This window comes from Manduca sexta, chromosome 6, assembly GCF_014839805.1.
Source record: "Manduca sexta isolate Smith_Timp_Sample1 chromosome 6, JHU_Msex_v1.0, whole genome shotgun sequence".
Classification (NCBI taxonomy): Eukaryota; Metazoa; Arthropoda; class Insecta; order Lepidoptera; family Sphingidae; genus Manduca; species Manduca sexta.
In genome coordinates this window covers 6,204,091-6,228,640 of record NC_051120.1, presented here as the reverse complement: position 1 = coordinate 6,228,640, position 24,550 = coordinate 6,204,091, and the positions used below count along the sequence as shown (strand labels likewise).

Below are 24,550 nucleotides of genomic sequence, written 5' to 3'. Positions count from 1 at the left end.
TCGGCTTTAACTCATTCTCCTATTTATTATTTATAACATAATACTTACCTATTAATTAAATATACCTAATTATTTCTGTCCTTAGGGTATGATTACATATGTATACATTTTAAAAAACTAAAGTTAAATAAATACTAAACACATATTTTTATGCGTACGGAGAGAGGACAGCTAAGTATATTGTACTCCGACTTATTAATAACTTAGGTACATACCTACCCAATTAATTGAGAAAATTACTCCATATAATTATAAGTTTAAAGCTGAAAACATTCTTTTTAACTATTCAATAAGTTTACGTATACTTGGTGTATAAAGATTTACCCTATTAGGAAATAATTGTTGCATTTTTTGTATACTATAATAAGTAACAATAGTGACTTATGTATCAATACTGTTGAAAACTCTTATTAGCTGTAATATAAACCTCTGTGGTTTGATAGATGCTATTATTGTGTAACTATTTTATTTATGTGTAAACAATAATAATAATAAAAAAAATATTACTTATTTGATAAGGCCTTCGAGAAACAAACCCAGCAGAATGAAAAACTACTTCCAGGGACTAGCTGTTTCTACTTGGTTCAGTCCAAACCAAGTTACGACAATGTTTTTCGTCAGTTGTTAAAATACATACTTACATGATCCAATTTAAAAAAAATTGGTACACGAACTGAGAACCACCTTCTTTTTTTTAGGTTGGTTAAAAATATCTAAATCCAGTGTTGCTATTGATGAAGTAAGGCCATAATTTAGGGTAAATAAAAAAGTTTTCCTAATGTAATAGTTATGTTAAGTAAGTTCCGTAAAGAAACAAATCGAGAATGGTGACTTGTATTTGCGATAATAGCAATAGCAATAAAATCTACTTTTTATAAACTAGATACATTTCTTTTTATAATTCGATATTATTATTTTTAATATTCTATTCTGATATTTGTGTTTATTTGTAGTACGTATTGCGGCTGATAATTATTTTTATTCCAGCTGTTGAGGTAGCTAAAAAATATATGTATATGCAGTACTCGAGTGTACTGTTGCCAGGTGGAGGGCTTTCTCCCCAAATTTCGGGTGATTTTAATGCTATGGGGGGACACGACGTTTAGAGGAACATTTGGGGATAAGTAAGTATTTACGCAAAGCTCTCTTTACATGGAAAATGAGTCATATTTCTTTTTGGTCGCGCACTTTAACACATTTAGGGGAGATTTTTCCGAAGACCTATATTTGGGGGTTTCTCAGTTTGGAGGTTTATTACAAAAGTGACATCTGGCAACAGTGCTCAAGTGTGTGATACTGTTTAAACGAGGGGAGGTGATTAGCACTACCATTTAAAAGCAGTGTAAAATGGTATGATATCTATAATTTATTTTATCTACGATTTGAACAATTTGTACTGAGTAGGTCATCCATTCATGTCGATGTGATCTGCGCCACACTATTTACCTAACCTCGATAACCTGACAACACAGGAAATGTCAATTTACTAGTAGATATCTAGCTGATATCTAGTTCAAAAATCGAATCAGCGAACTTAGCGGTACTTGTTTGATGACGAAAAAAATACTTATTATTAATTAATTCATTCAATATAAAACCAGACCCGTTTAACTCGGCGTAAAAAAGTAACACAATAGCGATGAGCAGCTATCTCACTTTTCACGATTTTTCCATACATTTAATGAATCGTTCCTTAAATGTCTCTTTCTACACAACGTCCTTTATTAGTGTGTGTATTATAGTATAAGCTGTCATTCGATCGCAAATAAGCGTCTCTAATCTCGGATTCTGAAACGACGCGTAGCGCCATTTTTTATTGTGGTTAACCTTTAACCGCTGCTTTGAAATTGAATTTTCCGTCGCAATTCGCTATTTTGATTTGAAGGCGGTTTTCATTTATTTATTATCTAATTATAGTGCTTTATTGTGTGTGAATGTTTTTGTAAACAGTATATTATAAAAGCAATCATTTAGTGTTTACCAGTTTAAACGTGTAATTGTTTTTTTCGTATAGTTTGATTTATTTGATAATATCATGGTTTATAAGTGCTCTGTTCCCGGGTGCAGTACTCGAGGCCGAGGTATTAAATATTATAGTGTGCCGTTCACAAATAAAAAAAGGTGGGAAGAGTGGTTAAGTTTATGTCCATTCCTACAAAATTATCCTCCTACTCAACGCGAAAACATTCGTTTTTGTCATAAACATTTTATTCCCGAACATATAAAACAGAATCTAAGATTAACACCTAATGCGATTCCTTTAGTAAACTTAGGAAATACAGATAAATATAAAGTTACAAACCGAGATTTGATATTAGAAATTGAACCCACTAGTAGCATTACTGAACCCTTTATTTTTAAAGTAGTTAACCCTTCTGAACTTAATCGACCCACTATAGAGCAAAATTGTTCTATCATACAAGAACATCAAAGTTCTGAGCTGTCTAGCACGGTATCAATTCATGCTTCATTGAATGAAGCAAATAGTAGTACTCCAACTCAATTTACTCCCAATATACCTCACAATACGCAATACCCAATATGTATAACCCCTTCCACATCAACCACCATTGCTGTGTGTAATGAGCACAAATTAAAAAGTCACAGCCTAGTTAAACGTAGATTAACTAATCGTATTAGATTAAATCCCAATGAATGTACCCCTCGTAAACGAATTTTACGCTCTTCAATTCACATTTTAAAGAATAAATTACGTCTCTTGCAATCAAGGTATAAAAAGTTAAAGACTAGATTTGACCTTCATGCACCAAAAACAAAGGTGTTCTTGAAAAAATATAACATTTGAGTACATATGGGAAATTATTAGTAGATTCACAATTACGTTTGACTGGTAATTCATTAAAAGGTCGCCGTTACACAGACTCAGAAAAAGTTTTTGCTTTATCATTATATAAGTTAAGCCCTAAGTGCTATAGATTTTTACGAAAACATTTAGCATTACCATGTAAATCCCGAATTAATTCTCTACTCAGCAATATTCCTTTGAGGCCTGGTATTAATGACTTTATATTTCAACATTTGGCAGATGCTGCCTTGGATAAACCCGCAATAGACAGGCAATGCACATTAATGTTTGATGAAATGTCCATTAAAAAACACTTAAATTTTAATTTCTTTACTGGGGTCATTGAAGGTTTTGAAGATATAGGTTCTGGCAAACGCACAAACAATGTGGCTGATAAAGCTTTAGTTTTTATGTTACGGGGTTTGTTTTCTCCTTGGAAAATTCCAATTGCATTTTATTTTGCTCGAGATGGGGTTAAAACATTTGTTTTAAAAAATATTATTAAAGAAATAGTATTAGCAGTTTTTAAATCTGGATTCATAGTAAGAGCTACAATCAGTGACCAAGGTTCTGCCAATGTTGCTGCTATTAAGTCATTAATATCAGATTCTAATGCTGAACTCCTACGTAGTAACAAATATACCAATGACATCTGTTATAAAATCGGCCCAAACCAACTGTACCATATCTATGATGTACCTCATTTATTGAAATGTTTTCGCAATAATTTTCAGAAAAAACCTACTCATTGGCAACCAAAGGGCAAAGTGGGAGTATATTGAGAGACTTTATAAAGTGGATGGTTTTGGTGGCAGAGCAAGAAGCACCAAACTTACTGAGAAGCACATAAATCCAACTTCATATGACAAAATGAAGGTAAATAAATATACATTGTTCTATCACAGTTCTGTTTACAAGTCTTGACTGATTGATAAAAGATTGAAATCCTCCCCTTATTTAAGCATGATTATTGTACTTTGATAATTGCTCCTAATATACTTTTCAATATTGACATTATTAAAAATTACCCTTATACAAACTCTAATTGGCCTAACTGGCATCATATTTATTGTGCTGCTTCAAATAATAATGCATCAACTGTAGGCATAGGAGTTTGTCACCTACAAATTAATATTATAAAAAAAAACCTCCTGGACTGGATTTATTTTGTCGACAGCTGCCATAACAGTTGATAACAGGTCAAATAATGCCATATGAATAGAACTGTGCTTATGAAAACCTTTTAGATCAGCACAGAATAATTTATGTTTTTCGAAATATGAGTAATGAGCACAGTTAGTCTGTAAATTACTTTCCCAATAACTTTTGAAAATTACGAATTTTTGCTATAACCATAAAAAAAACATTATAGACCTATAATTCTTCATATTACTTTTTTGGAATATAATATATTCATTATCCATAAATGTTATGTTGCTTTCAATAATATTAACAAAAATTCTTCATATTACTTTTTGTATAATAATATATTCATTATTCATAAATGTTATGTTGTTTTCAATAATATTAACAAAATAATAAATAAATTCATCTATGCATTGTCTGTGAGATTTGTATATGTGATTATTTTTTATGTTCGTTATTGACTCTTGATACTTGTAGTATGAATTTGTTAATTATTTGCCATGCAGCTTTAAACTTATTTTTGGAGTTATTTATGAAATTATTATTTTGGGCTTTTTGAGTTATCTTTATGATTTTTCTATAAAGTGTAGAGTATTTTTAAACAATCAGTCTATTTTTTCAATTCGGTTTAAATCTATATTCCCATAATGTCATGTCGTGTGCCAAATATGATACATCTACCTTATATCACCGTCTTATTTTACTTGAAATCCATCCTTGTTCTTTTAACCATGACATAATAAATAAAACTTTATGTATATTCATCATACAGAATCATGTAAAAAAATATATATTATTTATAGATTTAAAGAACACTTATAATGAGATGCATGCATTTATCACTTAAAGCAACAATATTAGTTAGTCTTTGTTACTCTTCGCGATCATATGTAACTTAAGGTTATAGCTTAAGGTCCATTTTTCATACATTTTGTTTAATACGACGAAATTTTAAAGGCCGAAATATCCATGCATATTAATTATTTTTACGTTTTTCTTTCAACTGCGAGAACTAATCACTAACTAGACGTGAATTTAAATTCTTTACTTGTCAATACTTGTTTAGTTACCCAGATTAAAGGTGAAACAAAATGTATGAAAAATGGACCTTAAGCTATAACCTTAAGTAAATTATTAAAAGTATCACTGTCTTTCACATTGTTCGACAATTTATTAGACAGCTGTGCACCAGGGTCGTAGCTTAGCGGGGGGTGAGTGGTGGTGGGCTACCTTAAAATACTAATGCAATACCTTAATAATCAACTATAACAAACTAAACATTTTCCATTTCTTATAACGAAGCCTAACAAACTAGATGCTTTTTTTTAATTATATATTCCATATGTGGAATCCTCTAATGAATGAGTCCTCTAAATTGCTCAGTAACAATTTGACATCGTCGGGAGAATTAATGGACTTCAGGATCTTTAGGTCATCAGCAAACATGAAAGGTGTGGAATGATGCAAGCAATTGATAATGTCATTTATGAACATATTAAAAATAACAGTCCCAAATGGGAGCCCTGTGGGCACCCCAGAAGCAATATGATGGAAATTGGAACTAAAACCATTAAGAACCACATGGTAAGTGCGACCAGTAAGATAAGATTGAAACCATTCATACATGTGCCAAGAGTACCCATACCCGGATAACTTCTGCAGCAAGAGTTCGTGAAAAACGTTGTCAAAAGCCTTACTGAAATTTGTATATATTACATCAGTTTGCATGTTATTGTCTAAGACTTCTGAAAGCAACTCAGTAAAAGAGACCAAATTAGTGCTTGTTGAGCGAAATTTAACAAAACCATGTTGGTGTTCAGTTAAAAATGGTTTGAAGTAAGCTTCCAGATATGGAAATACTACAAATTCAAACAATTTTGCCATAGTAAAAAAAATAGAAATCGGTCGATAGTTGGACATTAATGTGTTATTGCCCGACTTGTGTATCGGCACCACTCTAGCTACCTTCCATTTCTTTGGAAAAATTCCGGTTTTCAGTGATTTTTTATAGATTTTACAAAGTGGACTAGTCAGATTTCTTGTTCATGCAACAATAAAATTTCGTGGAATATTGTCTGGGCCAGAACCTTTGCTTATATCAAGAGTCTTAAGTTTACGTGAAACTTCATTAAGTGTGATGTGCAACGACGTAAAACTACGAGTCCAAGTCCGAGGAGTAACTCGCACAGCTATCCATGAAATGATAAGAAAAATTCGGGTTAGCATCGACATTCGACTCCATTAGTATCTTTCTCGTACACTGATGCAAAGTGCGAAGCAAACATATTACATATTTCAACTTCTTTGGAACTAACTTGATTACCATCGGACATCGAAGCTGGGAGAAAGCAAGATCCTCTTCTTTTGGCCTTGATGAATGACCAAAAATGATTATAAAAATTTTAAATATTATCTTCTATACTTTCAAGATAATGTATTATAACATTTATTTAATAAGGATCTGCAACTCTCTCTGAGTAATTTAAATTCTATTCCATTTAACGGGTTCTTAAAAAATTTATAGCATTGCCGAAACTTATTTTTTCTCAACATACATATGAGGTTGCGATTAAACCCAACCGGATACTTATTACTTCTTAGTTTAAATTTAGGTACATAAAGTTGGATAGTCTCATGTAAAATACCGTAGAATTTAGTGAGCATATCATTGACGCCGTTGTGACCAAGTACCTTTTCCCAATCTACATTATCGAGATGTTTCCCAATAGCATCGTAATCGCCTTTCGTATTCTCGCATCGTATCTATGGGCGCAAATTTATATTTAGTGATTATATTATTATGAAAAAGTCTAGAATATTAAAGAATGATATTTAAATAAGTATTTACAACCGCAATTCTGTTATTTATTAAGTTTCAGAATAAATTAGAAACTGTATTGACTATTTGAGTGTTTAGAAAATAATGGATATTTATTTATATCATTATTTAATTGTTTATGTAATCTAAACGTCTAAAGTAAATTCAATTAGAATTGTTAATATTATCCTGATTTCTATATCATTGTTTTAATCTATAAGTAAAAATATTCACACCTTGTTAATAGCGGCATCTGTTAGAAAATAATGTAAAATAATAGTTTGCTTACTTAAAAGTTATTTATGTAAAGTAATATTATATCTAATTATGTAAAATTCATTATAATATTAATTTTGAATATTCAGCTATAACCTACGATTTATTGTACAGTAATTTTAATTATTTTTCTAAAAAGGAAGTTGCAGTTAAATTCACTATGACTCAATTGGATTATATAAAGCCTGGTCATTTTAAATTCACTTCACTTGTGTTCCAAGATCAAGAGAGAATAAACCAACCAATATTAAGTTTGTGTTTTCATTATAATGGACTCCGAACACGTGGATACTGGCTTATCTCCGACATATCCATAATCAGATTTCTTTATTTAATTTCGTTACCATATCAATCAATGAATCAATTCATTTATTTTGCAAATATGGGTACCTTAAGTATTAGGTGGTGTATTTTATAACATAGCGTCTTACCATATTTAGGCGAATGACGTGCAAAAATTACAATATAAAGTTAAGCTAAAATAACAATTTAATATTAATATAGTATATTAATATAGTATAGCATTAGGTAGGTATGATAATATAATATAATCTATCACAGTTGTTACAAATTGTTACACAAAATTATTCCTGTAAATATTCTCTTATATAATAATATGTCTTGTCTATTAAAAGGTTTTTAATTTACGTTTAAATATATCTATGTTTTCTATGTTTACAATACAACTTGTAATTTATTATATTATATTCTTGGACCCATGCAGATACCGCTCTTATCTAATAGAGCTGTATTGTTAGGTGGCATTTTTATTTCGTTTGCTATAATATTTAGTGTACATAATATATGTAGGTTTCTTTTTACAAATATTGAAATTTCGTATATAAATAAACTAGTTAATGTAAGAATTTTTCCTTAAGTTCCTTCCAGTTTTAAGTTGCAGTACACCTGGAGCCCTAAAAATCGTATGGCTTCTGCCTGTAAGTGATAATTTATAGAAAGCAATTTAGTTGCTGACCTATTCTTGAAAAAAAAAATAAGATAATGATTTCTTATATTTACGCGAATGTTAGACATTGAAATTAAACTAATTTTCGGATTCTATCGCGGTGTTCGTATTTTATTTTCTCCCGACGTTTCGAAGACTTTGCAGCCTTCATGGTCACGGGGGGGATCATGACCATGAAGGCTGCAAAAACGTCGGGAGAAAATAAAATACGAACACCGCGATAGAATCCGAAAATTAGTTTAATTTCAAAAAATAAGATGTTTTACTTTAAATTAATTTATAAATGGTTTTCTGTAAGCCAATTCACAATGTCCTCTAATGCCTTATTTACTCTAGCCTCTAGTAATAACTGAGTTTTCTCAGAGAATAGTACCGTACTATCATCAGGAAATAAAATTATATCATCATTACTGATCCTTTTCCTTTCATGTTTCCAATAAATCGTATTCTGTGATTAAATTAACCACTTTCCCCAACTTGAAATTGGCATAATGTACAACAATTGTCATAAAAAAACCTTAATATAATATGTTAAATTGCCGTATTCTTGTGAAAGTATTGGCCAGAATATCAATTTCTTTGGGCCATTTAATTAAATATCTTTAAGCTCATAACAGATTAAATAATCATACCATGATTAAAATCGTTCATTTATTAATTTACTAATATATTATTTATATTATTAACATTTCAGGTCAAATTTGCAGCCCAAGTTTTTAGCCGGCAAGTGGCTACATCACTAGAAATCCAGATGAAGTCTCTGCTATCTCCAGGATCATGATTACATAAGTTTAAATGAAGACATTGGAAATGGTTTGTTCACAGCAGAAATTCTTCTTTTATAAATAATTTGTTTGATAGTTTAAATGGTTTTGGTCATTATGGGAATAAGTTAAAACATGCTCTTTCATATAATTCGGAGCACATTGCATTCTGGAATGATGCTGTGAAAAGCTAGCTTCAATGCGCTTTGACGCTTCCAATGAAAGGGAAAGGAAGCCTTTATCACTGAAGCATTTTGAACATAATATAAAAACAATAAAACATTTGTGGTCAGATCTGCTGAGAATTGATGGTGTTAAATTTTTAAGTCTTAGACGTCTTAATCAAGATCCGATAGAAAACTTTTTTGGTCAAATAAGGGCACATGGTAATTTTAGTACAAATCCTAATTGTACTCATTTTGTATCGGCTTTTAAAACCTTGTTGATTAACAACATTACTACCGGTAAATCTTTATACACTAATTGTTCTGATGATGATGACAAAATGTTGGGAACATTAAAACATTTAGTCAGCCACCAAAAATATGGTTCATACACTGATAGTCTTCAATGTAATGAAACTAACTTTATAGAAATTTCTATACCTAACGAGAATATATTCCAACATAAGTCTGTACCATATATTGCTGGTGCAGTTTGTCGTTTTTTGATGTCCAATTTGAACTGCAAAGATTGTGATAATTGTACAAAAGCACTATTATCTCAGAGAGAGTCATTTCACGAATTAATTAATTTAAGAGTATATAGTTCCAATGTAGATAGGTTATGTTATCCTTCTAATAATTTTAGTCAAATGGTCTGGCAGAGTATTTACATTATTGACAAGATGATGCCATTTCTTTGCAGTGTTTATATTTATTCTGACTTAATAAGTAATTTAATAAAATATATTGACACTACTTGGTACAACTGTAATATTCACAAAACGGCTGTTATTAAAGCTTTTGGTCCTACATAGTTAGAATGCAAGTTAAGCAGTGGTGTATTAATTTTAATAATAGAATGAATAATATTGATTCAAGGCCTAAAGATATAGAAATGGAAACTCTAATCCGTGAGAAAGTCACAAAAGGATTGAGTTATAGATCACAAAGAAGGCGTAGTTCCTAATCTCACTTAATTAAAGTTCTTCATAGTATTTTGTCCACAATTATTACGATTTTTGCAAATGAAATTGATGTTTTTTAAAGTGTATTACCCACATTTTTGTGGTTTTAAATTAGCTATTATGCTTTCTGTTTATTGTATAAAATCATAGTAGTTTTTAAAATAATCTTCATTATGGTGACTGTTAAGCAAATAGTTGTTAAAATCTTATATACATAATTATGCTTGTACAACCTAAAATGAGCCTACCAGATAATTGTCAAGTAAATAAATTACATTTCTACAAAAAGTATTATGTGTATGTTTCCCAAATTGTTCATATTTTTATTGATTTACATTGTGCAGAATTAGTAATTTTACCTTTAATTTAATATTATATTTTCATTATAATGTATTCAACATTTTCTGTATTTTGTAGCATTTTTAGTAGCAAATGTGCCATTATATGATATTGCAAAATGTTAAATTATGCATGGAATGCTTTTCGTGAGAGAATAATCATATTCAAATAAATTCTTAGTTTTGTGTTGTTAGATTAGTTATTATACCTAATGCATAGTGTATAATAGTGAATAGCTTAAGTATGGCTCTTTATATTGTGTAAAATTATAGTGCTAGTCTTCACAATTATCTTAATTTTGCTAACTGTTAAGCAAGCCGTTGTTAAAATCTCATATGCATAATTATGCTTGAACACGGGTAAAAATAAAAATGTTTATGTTTCCAAAATAGTTCATATTTCTATTCATTTACTATGTACAAAAATATTAATTTTACCTTTTTATTTAAAATCATGTTTTGAATATAAAATATCTAACATTTTTGTCCTTTGTAGTAATTTTTCTTTCAAATGTGCCACTAGTCAGTCATTGTATTGTCATTATTTTTAATTTTATGTAAATTGTTACTGTTAAATTTATATGCAATCCAATTTTGTTTCTTGTAAGTTATTGTTGATTTATATGACAAAATATTAATAAGTGGAAGACAACCAAAAATCATGTTGTTGCATTTGCCTTTATAATATTGAATTGTAATGATGAAAATTAAAATTATGTTGGTAAATGTAAGCGGCTGAACGGTGTGCACTATTTATGTATTTGCTTTATGCCAGTCCATGTTTTTAATCCGTGCACCACCTTATATAAGCTATGTGACTACTTTGTATACAACATCTATAAAAAATATTTGGTAATTGATGACAAAAAATAAGCCCGGAGTTTCTTTCTGCCTTTCTTCTTCGGGTAGTCATCTCTTAGGTAGCTAGTGAAAGGCTGGTGGATTAGCTAGGTAGGGGCCTATATTGTATTCTTCGACGGCGAAGATCGTGATGCATTCCTTTTATTTTATTAAGATTATATCATATACCTTTTGTCCTGTCGGCCCGAGCTGACTTCTTTCGTTTGTTATCCTTTATATATCAATTATTTTTAAATTTTAGCGTCTGTAGTGACTCAGTGGTTTGTTCATTAATTTATTTGATTTGTTTTAAACGTATCATAAGTACAGCAATAACTTTGTTTACCTATATTTTATTTTATTGAACAGAAAATGCAATTATACGGGCTGCAATTTTAAGTAAAAATTATTTTCGCTGGCTATCGGTAGATTCTGAAATTATGGTAAATTGGGCGTGAAAAGTAATGAAAACATTACTAATAAATCTTTATATTTAGATAAGAAAAGTTGTTTTATTTTATTTGTCAATATTTTAAATGGGTAAACACGTGACACTACATTTACGCCGTGTACTCACTGTAGCAAATCGATAACCGATTTTTTTGTATTAGTGTGAAACCAGCCTAAGCACATCCTTAATTATTTAAAAATCGGTATATTCGGAAAAATATCGATTTTCAATACGGCTACGTCTCTAGTACTACGGCCATATTTATTTTTCAACATAACCTGTGTGTAAGTGAGAATAATAAGGGTCATAGGTTTTTCACCCGGGAAAGAAAGAGAGTTCCAACTATTCATGAATTAATTGTATAACATAATATAGACATGAAACGCATGCTAGTGTGGGTTTCCTTATCGTGTTAAAATCAATGTATGAAGTTAACCGTCTCTCTAGTTTATTGGTCTCTGATATAAAACCATGCAGTATAAAAAAGTAACGCATGTTATATTCGATTTGGACGGTTTATTGATAAGTAAATATTTTTTTTTATAATGTGTAGCTATATTTAAATTTAGTGTGCGAACGAAAAGATGACTTATGTATATTTTTTAGATTCTGAAGAATTATACACTGAATCTTTTTCTCGAGTGTGTGCTAAGTATGGCAAAGTATTCACATGGGACCTGAAATCGAAATTATTAGGATTCCAAGGTCAAGAATGTGCTGATATCATAATTAAGACCTTGGAATTGCCTGTTACCAGGGAACAGTTTATGAAGGAATGTTCACAGGTGAATCAAGAGGTATTTACTAATGTGGAACTAATGCCAGGTTGGTTTTTATATACTTTATTAATTATAAGTTATATATTTTGATCATTATTATGGTAGCAGCAAAACCGAATCTTGGTACTCTAAGATTAGGCCTTTCGCAGTATTAGATTGACATATACATACTTAAGTGTTAATGCAGCCTACTGCATACCAGTACCTATACTAATGCCTCAAATTTGATTCTGGTAATAGAAAATGTGACAGGCATCCCCTATACATCTTCCTCCCTCGGACATAAAATGAAAAGCATAAAACAGATAGGCTATTTATAACAACTTAAAATGAGTTCATATTTAATATATCTTAAAACTTCAAATATTCCCAAAACTAATATTTACTTAGTAGCTTTACCATACGTACATTTCAAATCACTATTTCAGGTGCAAAAAAGTTAGTTGAGCATTTACATAACAGAGGCATACCTATAGCACTAGCTACAAGCTCAAGCAGAGAAAGTGTGGACTTGAAGATGAAGAACCATAAAGGCTTGTTGCAATTGTTCCACCACCTCACTATGGGCACTTCAGACCCTGAGGTCACCAAGGGAAAGCCTGACCCGTGCATATTTCTAGTTTGTGCCTCCAGATTTGATGAGAAGCCTGAATCTGAAAATGTAAGTTTGGAGATATATGACTTATCTATGTTTTTATTTTGGAATCTATTGAGATCAAATCATTGAAACCAGAATTATTTCATATACTTAATTGAATCATCTTAAACTTAGATGAACCTGATGGCTATGACATCTTCCCAGGGTACTTACAAAGTTATGGTATTCGTAGTCACTGTATAGCCCTTAAGAAAAAATGCTAAAAATCATATTTTACAATACTTTTTCATATTATACTATAACCAGTATCATTTAATTTTGATTGTAAAATGTCAACTTAGTGTGAATTGGTTGGTGGATTGAACACGAGTATTCTAACAATAAGGCAATATATTTATAGCATTTCTATATTTGCCAAAGTTTTTCATTTTATTTATACAAATGGCAAAAAAATTACAACTTGCAACTGTTATTTTCAGTGCCTGGTATTTGAAGATGCAGTTAATGGAGTTAAAGCTGCTTGCGCTGCCAACATGCCTGTGGTGGCAGTACCTGATCCAAGAATAGACCCACAACAATTAGAAAATGCTACACTAGTACTGAAATCATTAGAAGATTTCCAACCAGAACTATTTGGCCTACCATCTTATGACTAATGGCCATTTTCAATAAACAAGCCCAATCTCAATCTTCAATATAGTCCAGTAAATAAACCAATCACAGTTATTCATTTGTAAGTGTGTCAAAAAATCCTTTGTTCTGATTGGTCCATTTTCGCGATGGATCGGAAAAAGCGATTGGGATTGTTTATTGAAAACGGCATAAGGTAGTTAAATCAATAAATAATTAGACAAAGATTAAGTTTTACAGTGTTATATTTGCATATAGTTTATTTTTGTTACATTTTATTTTTATGTTCAAAACAACAGATGTACTTACTGAATTAAGTATTCACATTGCTTTAAAAAACATCGAAAAATAAAGCATGTTTTTTTTCATGCCTATCTGTTTATTTCTTTTTTAACTACATAATTTTCGTAGTATTTAAAAAAAAGTTCTAAACTATCTAATTTTGGAGACACCTTTTACGAGAATGGTAGAAAACGTAATTTGATATTCGATCACATGTTGCCTAATATTTGATGGTCAATCACAAACACTGGGTACAACCTGACCTAATAAACAGGAATGTATGTAAATATGCATGTAAAGGGGAAGAAAAACTAGTTTCATTACAAGACGATTAATTATCGAATCTCATGGATACGTGCCGAATGTTCATTACAGGACAAAAATATTAACTAAACGAACGCTTAAAATTTAACAATGCAGCATGCCTATTAATTGATATAAAACTGTAAAATTTTAAAGACTATACAGCGATAGCCCGCATATCATTAATCTACAATCACTGGCTAGAGGCGAAGGCCGAAGATAACAATTTTTTGCCGTCTCAAAACATTTGCATATGTTCAATAACATTCCTAAAGAATAATAAGGATTACTTAATATTACTTATATTTAACACAACTTCGATTTTTTAAGTTTTTCTAATCAGTTTTATCACACAATAAAGCAAAAACTAAGTTGTGTTAAATAATATTAATTCTTATTATTGTTTAGGAATGTTATTAAACAAATACAATATTTAAATCTAAACTTTCGTTTTGTCCGAAAATTCAACCCGAGGTTGAAATAAAACTAAAAACTATTTAAACGGATTTTATCGCGGTTTTTTATATTATTATTTTCTCCCGACGTTTCGAAGACTTTGCAGCCTTCATGGTCACGGGGGGGACTGAGGTGTTGTTCATCCGTAAAGTCAAAGTTACAATATCTACCTACATTTCTCAAATATACAACTTTTTAAAAAAAAAAAAAAAAAAAAAAAAAATTATCTGTTGACGGTCCGATCTACCCAGAATGAGCTCACAGTGTCTTGAGGTCTGGCAGCCGGTCTTTTGGGATCCGATTTAATTAAATGTAGAACAGGATCCCAGGCTTGTGCAAGCTTCCAACCATCTTCCCTATTGAAATTTGGGTGTTTTTTATTTCAATAGCCTCGCGAATCATCCTAGGTAGGAATCGGTGTTCTTTGGCAAGGATTTGTGGCTTGTCTAATCGCAAATAATGATTGGAGCCTCCTTCAGAATGTTCAGCGACTGCAGACTTCGTAGAGCGTCGGTGTTTCACGTCAGCTATATGTTCTTTTACGCGGGTCCCTATATTTCTTTTTGTTTGTCCTATATAAGAGAGGCCACAGTTGCAGTCTATCTTGTATACACCCGGTTCTTGCAGAGGTATATGGCACTTGACAGGTGGTAAAAATTGACTAATCTTCTTAGGCGGCTTGAAATAGGTTTTTATTAAAGCACGCTTCAGGATGTAGCCAATCTTGTCGGTGACTCCTCTCACATATGGTAGTACAACCGGAACACGTTCAACTGTGGCTGGTTTCACTCGGTCTCTGTGACGGCGGCGTGGAATTTGGAGCTTGTTGTCTCGCAGTACTTGCTTGACATGTTGTAGCTCAGCGGCCAGGTGTTTCTCATCACAGATTCCTCGTGCTCTCTGAAACAATGATTTGCCCACGGTAGCTAACTGTTTTGGATGGTGGTGAGATTCACCGTTCAGATATTTATCAGTATGGGTCTGTTTCCGATACACAGTATGACTTAAGGTCTGATCAGGATTACGAATGACTAAAACATCCAAGAAAGCAAGAGATTTGTTGTGTTCTAACTCCATAGTGAATTGGATTTTATTATTGATGGAGTTAAGGTGATTTAAAAATGCAGATACTTTGTCCGATGGTAAAATTGTGAAAGTATCATCCACGTACCGTTTGTAAAAACCTTGGAGAGACCGGTGATGTTGTCAGGGCTGTCTCCTCGAAGTCCTCCATGAATATATCGGCGACTACCGGAGATACAGGGGAGCCCATCGCTACACCCTCTACTTGTACATAGAACTGATCATTCCACAACATATAGCCAGATGTAAGGCAGTGTTGGAGTAGTTCTGCATATTCCACAGGTATGTTATTATCTACTAACTTCTTAGACACAATTTTGATGCAATCTTGTAATGGTAAGCTCGTGAAGAGAGACTGGACATCAAAACTGACCATTGTTTCATTGTCAGCTAACTGTAGGTGTTTAATGTCGCTGACAAATTGGTATGAATCCTTCACAGATGCTCTAGTGTTTCCTCTGAGGGGTGAAAGCACTTTTGCTACGTGCTGAGCCAATCTGTAGGTTGGTGTGTCGATCTGACTCACAATGGGACGTAGTGGAGCATTTGACTTGTGTATTTTCGGCAGTCCATACAGTTTAGGCGGTTTTGCACACGAAGGAACGAGTAAGTTTACGTCGAGATTTAATTTAACGGTCTCTCCAAGGTTTTACAAACGGTACGTGGATGATACTTTCACAATTTTACCATCGGACAAAGTATCTGCATTTTTAAATCACCTTAACTCCATCAATAATAAAATCCAATTCACTATGGAGTTAGAACACAACAAATCTCTTGCTTTCTTGGATGTTTTAGTCATTCGTAATCCTGATCAGACCTTAAGTCATACTGTGTATCGGAAACAGACCCATACTGATAAATATCTGAACGGTGAATCTCACCACCATCCAAAACAGTTAGCTACCGTGGGCAAATCATTGTTTCAGAGAGCACGAGGAATCTGTGATGAGAAACACCTGGCCGCTGAGCTACAACATGTCAAGCAAGTACTGCGAGACAACAAGCTCCAAATTCCACGCCGCCGTCACAGAGACCGAGTGAAACCAGCCACAGTTGAACGTGTTCCGGTTGTACTACCATATGTGAGAGGAGTCACCGACAAGATTGGCTACATCCTGAAGCGTGCTTCAATAAAAACCTATTTCAAGCCGCCTAAGAAGATTAGTCAATTTTTACCACCTGTCAAGTGCCATATACCTCTGCAAGAACCGGGTGTATACAAGATAGACTGCAACTGTGGCCTCTCTTATATAGGACAAACAAAAAGAAATATAGGGACCCGCGTAAAAAACATATAGCTGACGTGAAACACCGACGCTCTACGAAGTCTGCAGTCGCTGAACATTCTGAAGGAGGCTCCAATCATTATTTGCGATTAGACAAGCCACAAATCCTTGCCAAAGAACACCGATTCCTACCTAGGATGATTCGCGAGGCTATTGAAATTAAAAACACCCAAATTTCAATAGGGAAGATGGTTGGAAGCTTGCACAAGCCTGGGATCCTGTTCTACATTTAATTAAATCGGATCCCAAAAGACCGGCTGCCAGACCTCAAGACACTGTGAGCTCATTCTGGGTAGATCGGACCGTCAACAGATAATTTTTTTTTTTTTTTTTTTTTTTTTTTAAAAAGTTGTATATTTGAGAAATGTAGGTAGATATTGTAACTTTGACTTTACGGATGAACAACACCTCAGTCCCCCCCGTGACCATGAAGGCTGCAAAGTCTTCGAAACGTCGGGAGAAAATAATAATATAAAAAACCGCGATAAAATCCGTTTAAATAGTTTTTAGTTTTATTTCAATGTCTAACATTCGCGTAAACATAAGAAATCATTATTCAACCCGAGGTCTTATCCAACCTTTAAGAAAATATAGTCCAATCGTGCCTGGAGTTCAGCCCTGTCAGCCAATCGATGGATGTTCATCGGTTTTAAAGTTTCTGTTCAAGTCAATAGATAGCGACTTAAAAAATCACACTTGAGAAAGTCTCTCGACTATAAATACAATTAGGTAACTTCTTCCGGCTTTATTGAAAAAAACGGATGGTCTCGGATTGGACTATACAACTTTTCGCCAAAAACTTTATCGAAAAGTAATGAATAAAATAGGTACAATTCACTATTCCGAAACAAAAACAAAAGATTGTAGAGAAACATAAAACTTCAACAATTACGTTGGAATATTTACAAAACCTTAATAACTATAGAATTTGGGAGTAGGTATAAGAGGAAGTGAGTAACGTCTAAGAATAATAGGGACTTTACTCACCTTTTACAAAAGGGAATAGGTATATTCTTATAGAATGCCAGGTATGGCATTCTATAAGACAACCCATCTTTTAACACGATTTGAAATTGTTTCAAAGACTGTAATAAGTACATACGTCGATAAAATTAGCTTTACTAAGCGTCAAAAGAAACTTCAGACCTGATCCGTTTTTCATTGTTCACTTATTAACTTAATATTATATCAACAAATCACCCTAGTCGACCAAAAGATCTGCTAGGGAAATGAGATTTCGCCTTAAACAACAAACACATGAACATTTACTTCAAAGGCTGCGACTTCAAGATGTTCTAAAAAAAGAAGCGGAACAAAATTAACAAACTGATGGCTCTACATACGATATTAGATTCACGCTTTGCATGTTTTTTTTTTAACAAGTTACGTGTAAACACATCATTCTACCGAAACTCATCGTAGTTAGCCCAACGATCTGCGGGAAAAATGAGATTCTGTATTAAACGCCAAAACTCATAGACTTTTAGTGCATTGGCTGCGGCTGCAAAGATTCTGACGTGCATTTTAGATTCATTTTATTCATTGTGCTCTAATATTACTTTGATTGCTTAACATAAATCAACAATACGTTAAATATTTTTTTTATTTATCTAAATTTCAAATATAAGTACCGTGTACAATTATGCTATAACAAATTAAGCTATGAAACTTCCTATTTCACAGTATTCTTTATGGCATATTTTATGAAGTTATGTGCATTATAAAATATGAAATAAAGAATACGAATTAGTTCTACTTAAGATATCTTCATCCAAGCCCATTTGGTTCACTTCAGGATCTCGCATGAAATCTACTAGAAGTCTTAATAATAACTGTGATTTAAGTATGGCCCCCTCTAATTAGACTAATTAAGTACTACATATTGACAGTGGCGTAACTATAGGGTGGTAGGACAGACATAATGCCACGGCGCTCACTGAAAAAAAACACCTAAAAAAATTACAAAGGTTTTGTGTAGTGATTTCTTATGTTTACGCGAATGTTAGACATTGAAATAAAAGTATTTACTCCGTCAGCGTCCGCCCCGTGACTATGAAGGCTGTAAAGTCTTCCAAACGTTGGAAGAAAATATAAATAAACACGATAAAATCCGTAAATAGTGTTTTATTTCAATGTTTTTGTATATTGGGACCTGAAAAAAAGTCGCCGTTATGAATTCCCTATTCCATTAATTTGCCATAAGCCCATTACAATGTAGTTGCGCCACTGTACACATATTCCCCCTAATTGATAAATATATCACTCGGTATAAGGCGGCAAACCAAAATCTTCGGGTTTGAATTCTTCCATAGAATTAAGAACAAGGGTAGCTTCTTGAGTAAGTGATCGATCTAATCTCGGATCCGGCACCATTACGACTTGCATCCCCGCCGCACGCGCTGCCCTGACGCCATTTAAGGAATCTTCAAACACAAGGCACTGTAACATTGAAAAACCAACGATAAAAATTATTGCGGAAAAGTATCAAACAAACCCGTAATATGTAAATGAGTGGAAAATTAAAACAAGTTTCCTTGGACGGCTGCCAGCTCATGAATTGCAAATAAGAATTTTATGAGTAGACTGGGCAGCGGCCGCTCCGATGAGACCATCTTTCCCGACGGTTTAACGTCCGGTTTTAAAATCACTGAGTTTAAAATAATTGTATAGTTTCCCCCGGAGACGAAGGCTATAAATTATCTAATTTTATACAAATTTTGCACACGCAAAATAGCTACCGAATGTAGACGCTTCATAGATTTTAAACACTTTTAGACGGTGGACTATTCCTTGTCGATAAATTTCCATAAATCTTTATCGATTTTGGCTATGTATGTACACACCCCAAAGCATATGATCTTAACAAGGTCGGAATGCGATTATAAAACAAGCCAATAACATTAAAAGCAGGATATTTATAAAATCATCACCTTTTCTGGTTCAGGCTTATCAGGATATTTGCTTGCGGCGACAAAAAATATATCAGGATGCGGTTTGCCCCTCTTCACTTCCGGATCCGAGGTGCCCCACGTCTTGTAAGGGATTAGATCGAAGAGCTGTTGATGATTGCGCGTTTTTAGATCGTACGACTCTTTACTGCTGCTCGTCGCTAACCCGATTGGAATGTTGTGGTCGTGAAGATGGCGTATTAGTTTAGAAACCCCTGAAAAATCGCTATATTATAACAAAAATTTAATTTTCAAACACACACGCGCCTCTTATCCTTAATAGGGTAGACAGAGGTGCAACTAGTACACAACTGTTCGCCGTGAGTGTTTAGTCTTATGAAGTTGCAAACCTTTCGCCATATCAGGCACAAATTCCATACTCCGAGGCCGATACTGAAAAGGACAAACCAATACCATTTCGCTTAAACGGAATTCGAAACAGGGTCCCCAAAGAGAATTCGTACCAAGCTCGTGACACAAAAATGCTACTGAAATAGAGACTTTAAATACATAGGTAAATTATATTATAAAATAATTATTATTATCCATTGAGATTTCCGATTCGTTGGTGGTGGCAGCATATTTGGACTGTGTATTATATGGGTCTAGGTTCGATTACCTGACCGGACAACACTAATTGTTAGTCACAGGGTTTCCACAAAATGCCTTTGATTGAAATTTGTAGCATGAAAAATAGATAATTTTATGGTTCATAGTATCGATAATTATAACCGACTCAGGTTACATATAGGTACTGGTTAAAGTTATTTCTTACCGGGCAGAATACTGCTCTGCGGAAACAGGTCATTGAAGATTTGTCTAGTCTCCTCCATAAACTCTTCTATAGTCATTGGCAACTCGAGATCATTTATTATCGTCGCAGAAAACTCTCTACTATGCGATCCTGTTATTTTAGTCTTCAGTGCAAATGTAAACTCTTTGCCGAAGCGAGATGCCACTTTTTGAAACCCTATTGTATATAAATCTTCGGTATCTGTAACAAATAATAAAATGATTAAGTTATGTACTTACTTGATGAAACTTCTAAGAGATGTGGCGTCACTAAAGATACTAAGGACTGTTTATTTCTCCTTGTGTCAATCAGTTCTTTCTTACTGTATCCTGGCCTGAGGAAGAGCTGCAGCAACACATCTTATAAAGCTTGAAAGAGCACAACGCGCCGTACTAAAAACTATGATCAAAGTACCATTTCTTTTTCCTACGACAGATTTATTTAAGGAGACTCAAGTGCTTAGTGTCAGGAGACTCTACTTATTAAGGATAACCCTATTGGCACAGAAAGACGCTCTCAACTCGGAAACGTACAAGTTGATACTTACAAAACACATTTTTCAAATACCATACATACGTGTGAAGACAACTTTCGCTAAAAGATTTCTACCCTACATGAAACCCCTAATTTATAATAAGATAAATAAATTGTTCGGCATTAAAGGCTTGTCAATGCATAAAGCAAAAAGCATAATCTACAAGGGATTACTGGACTGGTCATATGAGTACACTGAAATTATAATAAAACAATTATTCTTTTATGAATTTTAGATCTAGACTTAATTTCCATTTTTGCACTATTTATAAATTTATTTACTTCCTTAATACCCACTTTGAAAAATAGCTAATAATAATCGTCGCACTGCTGGAGATTCCATGTTTATATTACTGAATATAAGATATTCTTGTAAAACGCCTCACGATACAGGCTTAGCCTAGTGTGAGGCGTTCAAGGTAAAAGCAAATTGTAAATTAGAAGTTAGTAAATAAATAAATAAATATCATGTAAAAATCTAACCGAAGTTGGCTACTTAACGTTGGATATCTTATCGTAATAAGAGCCGGATATAATTAATGACACTTATGTCTCACATATTCTTTAAAGATTTATATATAATAGTTAATTTATACATTATTTGCTGGTGGTAGGACATATTTTATATCCGCCCGGATAGCGACCACCGCACTCAAGGCGTTAAAACCCGCCATAGTGGCCCACGTAAGTGTCGCATTCGGGGATCAGCCTGTGTATATCCAGTTCCAACAGGTCGGCATATTATGTCAACTATGGAGGGGTGACCATCTCGCATCAGTCGACATTCTATTGGACCCCATTCCACTTACCTCAGGCGCAGTGCAGTCACTTGGGCGTGCAAATATAAAAAAGTACCTACCTACATTTGGTGAAGTACCATAAGTCTATATCTGCCGACAAGCAGCAATGAATATAAATACTGTTTTGTTCTAGGCTTTATCAATATTTAATAAAGGTACCCACTATTCACGCATTCATAATAATAACATAGAAAATCTCAATGACTCACTTGAGATATTCCATGTTATAACATCAACTTCAGGATAAATGTGAGAGCATGTGACACTAACTTGTGATAATAATATTTTTACAGCTAACTAATTGGGAGACATAACAATACTTTAAATGTGTAAAAGGTTTAGATAAGTTTCAGATAATCTGTAATGATAAAAAAACATAAACTTTAATAGGTACTTAAATAAAAAGTTGATAGGATCTAAGTTTGTGAGTTCCAATAGTGATATGGACATGATTATGTACATAATGAAAAACACAAATGTTTTTATTAAATTTGTTTATTTGTAAACGCACAAAAGTATACAGTTTTAAAATAAAAAAAACAAAAAAAATTGCATAAATGGCACAAATGTCATGCTCTTAACTTATTCTTCAAATGGTGGCAAACCAAACAACTCTGGTTTAAAGTCTTCTAAGCTTTTTATAACTTGGGTTGCTTGCATTGTCAAGCTCTTGTCCACTCTAGGGTCCGGTACCATTACTACTTGCATTCCAGCTGCCCTTGCAGCTTGTACTCCATTGACAGAATCCTCAAACACTAAGCACTGAAAAAGATAAAACAATAAGGTTTTTATTCTTTTATATTATGGCTGCCACCATTTATTTATTTATCGATGATTTTTCCAATGTTTAGTAATAATAGCAAATAAAAAACAAGAAGGGACTATAAAACAAATCGCTATTTTGTCAAATACTGGCATATGTAATAGATTTTTTTTAAATGACAATTTGGAGCTGGATGTTTCGGTAATATATTATATGAGATTTTTTACTTTAAGTGATTACAATATTTCGTTGACCATTTAATAAAACTACCATAAACAAGACAAAAGATGGGTTCATATAAAAAACAAATTGATAGTGTGAGTTAATATTAAAAAAAAAAATTAAACAATTATTTAACATTATAATATAATTGTAAAATACCTGTTCAGGTTTTGGTTTATCTGGAAACCTGTTTGCAGCAACCAGAAATATGTCAGGGTGAGGTTTACCCTTCTTAACCTCTGGGTCCGAGGAACCCAATGTCTTGTATGGAAATAATGCAAACAGTTCCTCATGTCTATTTTGGACTTTCAAATCATAACTCTTCTTGGTAGAACTTGTTGCTAAACCAATAGGAATTTTTTTATTGTGTAAATGCTCTATCAATCTTTTTGCACCTGAAAATTTACAAACATTCTTTATATAAATATTTAAACAGGATTAAGTTAATGGACAACAAACCACAAATTTCAAAAGGTCTTTCCATTCAGCATATTTATCTTTAAGGATATTTAAAAATATTAAATTAACCATTACCTGCCATTATTTTTGTTTTTAAACTTTTAATATGTAAAATATAATGCTTACCTGGCATAAGTTGTGATTTGGTAAATAATTCCTCATAGCCTTTTCCAGTTTCTGTTAAAAATTCTTCCACTGTTACCGGTAACTCTAGCTCTGCTATTATAATCTTCGCTGTTTCCTGGGGTTGTGCTCCCATAAGCTTTAATTTCAAATCAAATGTGTAATTTTTTCCATACCGAGACACATAGTTTTGAAATAAATCAGTGTATAAATCTTCCGTATCTATAAAAATTCCATAAACGTATTTTTTCACAAATTTTACTTTTCTAAATATTATGTAGGTAGTTATATATTTTTTTAATAGAAATTTCATATAGCTTCGCTGTGCAAAAGAAATGAGACAGTAAATTTTTACACACAAATGTTACTAACCGTAAACAATAACTTATAGTGGTAAATTAAATAATTAATTTTTTTTTTTTTCTTAAATTGTTTAAAATTAAGTTAACATTTGCACTTACTTAATATTAGACCGTCCATATCAAACAGGACATGAGTGACCGGCTTAAATTGAGACATTGTTTATTTAAAATTAAACTTTACAGTATCACTTAACCTACTTTTAGGTTAGATATATATGTATTACGCAATAGTGGATACTTCCCACTGTGGATCAAAAAGTTATAAAGATATACTGTAACTTTTTGCAACATGTTATCAATTGCTGACAAGCAGTTGACAAGTGTGTAGTAACATATGTCAACAAATGATTAGTGTCAACTGACTGCTGACAAGTAAGAATCCATCAATGGCGTTTTTTTTCATTCGATTGAAATCTTTCCATTCGATTTCAAATTTAAGATCGGATTAATATACCCGGACATTAAAACCGGAATTCAGAATCTCAAACCATAAAATCTATATAACTTGGCTTTACCTCACACATAGGTATCCTAAATTTTCTGTGAGTAAATTAATCATAATTTCTCAGAATAGGGTCCATTTTCATACAT

General features: G+C 32.7%; 2 protein-coding genes across 3 annotated transcripts; one reads left to right on the top strand and one right to left on the bottom strand.

Annotated features, from left to right (window-relative positions):
- The first annotated feature begins 1,436 nt into the window (after window positions 1-1,436).
- LOC115447301 (pseudouridine-5'-phosphatase) lies at window positions 1,437-13,916 on the top strand. Its single transcript, XM_037447429.1, has 5 exons — window positions 1,437-1,591; window positions 11,999-12,061; window positions 12,142-12,360; window positions 12,743-12,975; window positions 13,392-13,916. The coding sequence occupies exons 2-5, from the start codon at window positions 12,007-12,009 to the stop codon at window positions 13,566-13,568; spliced, it is 684 nt and encodes a 227-aa protein (XP_037303326.1). The 5' UTR covers window positions 1,437-1,591; window positions 11,999-12,006; the 3' UTR covers window positions 13,569-13,916.
- A 5,143-nt stretch (window positions 13,917-19,059) lies between these two features.
- On the bottom strand, window positions 19,060-24,311 carry LOC115447300 (pseudouridine-5'-phosphatase). 2 transcript variants are annotated; one of them, XM_030174313.2, is made up of 4 exons: window positions 24,059-24,311; window positions 20,679-20,897; window positions 19,886-20,118; window positions 19,060-19,394 (listed from the first exon to the last, which is right to left on the bottom strand). In XM_030174313.2, the coding sequence occupies exons 1-4, from the start codon at window positions 24,114-24,116 to the stop codon at window positions 19,215-19,217; spliced, it is 690 nt and encodes a 229-aa protein (XP_030030173.1). In that variant the 5' UTR covers window positions 24,117-24,311; the 3' UTR covers window positions 19,060-19,214. The 2 variants fall into 2 exon arrangements, with proteins under 2 accessions (XP_030030173.1, XP_030030172.1); XM_030174312.2 differs by lacking the exons at window positions 19,060-19,394; window positions 19,886-20,118; window positions 20,679-20,897 and adding exons at window positions 22,508-22,792; window positions 23,175-23,410; window positions 23,601-23,819 and having other exon boundaries at window positions 24,059-24,310.
- Between the last annotated feature and the right edge of the window lie 239 nt (window positions 24,312-24,550).

Excerpts from the sequence above, each read along its gene's own strand:
- LOC115447301 (XM_037447429.1), top strand. The coding sequence starts at position 12,007 with ATGCAGTATAAAAAAGTAACGCATGTTATATTCGATTTGGACGGTTTA. Across the intron at positions 12,062-12,141 it reads TTTGGACGGTTTATTGATAA|ATTCTGAAGAATTATACACT; the intron begins GTAAATATTTTT and ends TATATTTTTTAG. Across the intron at positions 12,976-13,391 it reads AGAAGCCTGAATCTGAAAAT|TGCCTGGTATTTGAAGATGC; the intron begins GTAAGTTTGGAG and ends TGTTATTTTCAG.
- LOC115447300 (XM_030174312.2), bottom strand. The coding sequence starts at position 24,116 with ATGTCTCAATTTAAGCCGGTCACTCATGTCCTGTTTGATATGGACGGT. Across the intron at positions 23,411-23,600 it reads CAAATCACAACTTATGCCAG|GTGCAAAAAGATTGATAGAG; the intron begins GTAAGCATTATA and ends GTAAATTTTCAG. Across the intron at positions 22,793-23,174 it reads ATAAACCAAAACCTGAACAG|TGCTTAGTGTTTGAGGATTC; the intron begins GTATTTTACAAT and ends TATCTTTTTCAG.